Source organism: Pygoscelis adeliae, unplaced genomic scaffold (genome assembly GCF_000699105.1).
Source record: "Pygoscelis adeliae isolate BGI_AS28 unplaced genomic scaffold, ASM69910v1 Scaffold445, whole genome shotgun sequence".
Lineage (NCBI taxonomy): Eukaryota > Metazoa > Chordata > Aves > Sphenisciformes > Spheniscidae > Pygoscelis > Pygoscelis adeliae.
In genome coordinates, this window is record NW_008824894.1 from 1,565,936 (window position 1) to 1,569,770 (window position 3,835).

At 61.4% G+C, this 3,835-nt stretch overlaps 1 protein-coding gene across 1 annotated transcript in view; it reads right to left on the reverse strand.

Moving 5' to 3' along the window:
• Positions 1-34: 34 nt before the first annotated feature.
• The window catches only part of TRIM65 (tripartite motif containing 65), a 4,366-nt gene continuing 565 nt past the window's right edge, over positions 35-3,835 (reverse strand). The window contains exons 2-6 of the mRNA XM_009324618.1: positions 3,328-3,423; positions 3,020-3,253; positions 2,358-2,529; positions 1,938-2,018; positions 35-567 (exon numbers count right to left, since the gene is read on the reverse strand). Of these exons, the coding sequence (XP_009322893.1) occupies positions 35-567; positions 1,938-2,018; positions 2,358-2,529; positions 3,020-3,253; positions 3,328-3,423 (1,116 nt within the window). The remainder of the gene's footprint in view (positions 568-1,937; positions 2,019-2,357; positions 2,530-3,019; positions 3,254-3,327; positions 3,424-3,835) is intronic.

Here is a 3,835-nt window from a genome sequence, read left to right on the forward strand (position 1 = left end):
GCGGCCCGCCTAACAGCAGTGCGGCGGCTCCGGCTCAGTCCCTCCGGGACAGCATCACCTCTCGCCCCTCGCACAGCCAGAAGACGGGATAAAGGGGCTCGGTGAAGACATTGTGGAAGGAGTGGATGAGCCGCGTCCTCTCCCCAAGGCCATAGAAGGAGAGGAGCCCCTTGCCATAATCCAGGCTGACCCCCAGCTTCTTATACAGCTGCTCCTGGATTTTCTCCGCCTGGCCCTCGTGCCAGGCCAGGTAGCAATCCTCCCGCACCTGCAGCCCCCACGAGCCCCTGTCCAGCCCGATGTTGAACTTGTGGCCCTGCTGCCACTCCCGGGGGAGGCTGCGGTAGGTCACCCCCAGGATGACTGAGTGGCTGGAGAGCTTCAGCTCCCAGTAGTGGTGGCCATGGCCGTAGCCCTGCGTGCACAGCACCTGCCAGGGCTCGAAGCGGGGTCCCTGCTCCTGCTGCCCGCAGACGGCGCTGGGGCTGTGCTTGGCTTTCCGGTTATCTTTTGACAGCTCCAGGTACTTGTTGGCTGTCTTGGGATCGAAGGTCAGGTTGCGGTGATCTGGGAAGAGCAACGGCATGGATGGGGCTGAAATGCTTCATCAGACCTTTATGCCCTTGGCGTGAGCCCCCCCAATGGTGATGTGGTTTAAACTGCGTAGGGCTGGCTCCCGAAATAGAAGGGAACAAGTTGTAGCATGTTTGGAGGGGAAGGCGAGCAGGGTGAGATGCGATACCTGCCCACATGCCTGCTAGAAGGAACGGAAACAGCCCAGAAATAGCTGGCGAGGCACCGAGACACGATGCTTTGCGCAGTTCTTGCACAGCCCAGCTCACAGCCAGCAAGCAGCGGTGGCTCTGTGCTCATTTTGGAAAAGATGTGCTTGGTTTTAAGAGCAAAAAATATGAGCGTGGGCGGGGAGAGCGGAAGAAAACCAGGCGTTAAGTGAGCAACTATGGTATTGCGGGGAGTTACTCTCCCCTGCAATGGGCTGCGATAACTCCTCCTGCCGCAGGCACTTGCCGGCCACCAGCACCTCACCTTCCTCCCACAACAACCCGGCCCGGTCAGCTACGCTGGGCTCGTGTCTGCTGCCCAGAAATAACATTTTTTTTCCTATTAATAACCCTGAGAAAGTTTTGTGGGGCCTGATGGAAGGAATCCTTACAGGTCCCATAGGCATCGATTGCCTCCCTGGCAAGAGTGTCATGACCAACATGCCCTAAACGTTATCCAACCCTCTTCCCAACAGGGAGGAGATGGGAAAAGAAGCACTGAGGAAATCCCTAAGGAACTGGAGTGGGATGGGCCCAGGGAGGGAAGGGGACATGAAGGACTGAGTCTGGGAGCGCTGGGGCCATATCCCTGGATAGAGAGCAATGACTGTAGGCAGGGCTCTGCAGGCAGGGGTCTGGACTGGTGCTGTGCCGTGCAGAGCAGCTGGGGCAGCCCACGGCACATCCCTGTGGGTGCTCGCTTGCCAGCTGCTGGTGTTGCCTGCCTGCCTGCCTGCCTGCGGGAACGCGCTGTGTCTAAATATGGGTCATGGGGAACAGGCACGTCGCTCCTGCTTGGGCGAGACGCCCGAGGCGGGTGAAACGGAGCTGATGGAGACGGGGCAAGATCTGGGGCAGCGACCGACCCGATGCCAGGCACTGGCAGCCCCAGCTTCCATGGGAAAGCATTCCCTGGTGCCGCTAATCCCCCTAACGAGCCCCTTCCCAGCCCCACAGTGTCCCCCAGTCCATCCACCCTGGCCCTGCAACACCCTTCTCCGCATTTAGGGAGAGGGATTGGTAGAGCCAGGGAAGGAGCCCCCGTCACCACAGCCATGCCACCCTCTTCCCAGGGAAGAGCTGGGCTTGGTGAAATCTCTGCCTGCTGGGGACCCCAGTGGGTGCTGTCCCTCCAGACCCCCATGTGCTCCTCACCCTTCAGAAGCTCAGCTCGGAGCTGGCACTCGGGGAGAGAGGCCACCACCGTCACCGCCAGTCTCTGGGGATGCACCGGGTCTGTGGAGGATGAGGACAGGCATTTTGAGTGATGCCACCCGAACACTTGTTCCTTCCTGGCTTCAATGGGAGGACGAGGAGGAGGAGGAAGTCCATCGTATCCAAGCCTGGGAGCGGGCACGTGCCACCGTGGCTCGGCATTGCCAGCAAGGAGGGGGCACAGGGAAGCCACCCAGGTCATCCCACCCCATTGATACCCATCTGATGAACAGTAGATGCATGTCCCCATCCCAACCCCCTGCGCCCAGCAGCTATGTCCCCAGCACGGTGACACGGGCCAGGCTGTGGTTCAGGATGACTTGGAGCCCTTCGGGGTGGCCGTGCGAGCAGAAGGGTTACCTTGGCCAACGGGGTCGGGAGCTTTGGGGACCACAGAGCCGGGCAGGTCCTCCAGCAGGAGCCTGGAGATGTTGGTGAGGATCTCAGTGATGGGCTTGACCACGCCGGCCACATCATACTCCATGGGAAACCATGCCTCCGCACTCTCCAGAGGTGGGAGCAGGGGGAACTCCTGTGGACAGATGCACAGACACCCATGCACCGGCCTGGGGAGGATTGGCAGCTCCAAATCCCATCTGCACACGCCGTGTCTCCCCAGTGGGTGATGGAGGCGTCCCCAAAACGTCTGCCGTTAGCTGCGGCTGGCGCGTGGGATCAGAGGACAGTTGCAGAGGGAGCGTGAGGCTGCGGGGAGCAGAGGGGCTGTGGCACAGGACTTTGTGTTTTGCTGGCAGTGGAAGAGCCTTGCTGAGCAGTTTGGGGGTGGAGATGCTGCCCATGGCCCTGCGGGCAGCACCATCCGCTCTGATCCAGCATCACCCCCCCAGCTTTTCAGGGCCCTCCCCGAAAGCAGCTCTTCCCTGCAGCCCCATCACATCCCTGAGCCGGGCTGAGGACACGTCCCACCTGGGGAAGGGGTTGACCACGTCTCTGCCCTCACCGAAAGGGCACGGGGCCGGCAGCGCTCAGGCATGGGGAGGGACACGGCACCAGGACGGTACCTGGAGGAAGGTCCTGTGGTCGGGGCAGGCCAGCAGGCGCTGAGCCCTCTCCCTGTGCTGGTCAAGGACGTCCAGGCGGTCCTTCAGGAGGCTCCAGTTCTCCCACACGTGCCCCAGCGCCGCTGCCTGCTCTTGCTCAATCCTGGCCACTGTCTGCCACTGGCTATCCTCCAGGGCTTTCTTCAGGAGGGCAAATTTGCTCAGAATCACCGATTTGAGCCCCTTGGTGGAGTCCTGGGTGGGGAAGAGCCGTGAAAGCCAGCATGCACCCACCCACACGCCCGGCACGGAGGTGGCCGTGCTGCTACCTTGATGCTGTGCATTTGCTCGTCCAGCTCCTGCATCGCCCGCTCGATCCTCTCCGATTCCTCCTGGGCTTTTTCCAGGGACTCTTTCAAAAGGGCCTGCGAAGGGAGGCACCAACACTCTGCAGTGCAGCATGCTGCCGCCCGCACGGCCCCAGGGAGCCCTCTCAGGGTGTCAGGACAAGGCTCGCAGGGAAGGAGAAGGCTTGGGAAGGGGAGAGTCTGCGACCAGGGTCACTGAGAAGTGAAACCCTGTGCTGTCTTTCACCCATTTTTAGCTGTTTCCTCTAGATCAGGGGGTCACAAACTCGTGTGGCACTGTTCACCCAGTGCTGCTGGATTTACCCAGCTCTCTGCTGCTCCTGACAGCCCCAGTTTCTTGGGGAGCAGACAGGCGCTAGTGGCATCTCACTGGCCAGAGCCCGTGCCAGGCCCCTGTTCAGCTGAGGCTGGGCGCAGCTCGGCACACAGAGACGTGTCACATCCCCTCAGCAGGGCACGGGACAGCGGG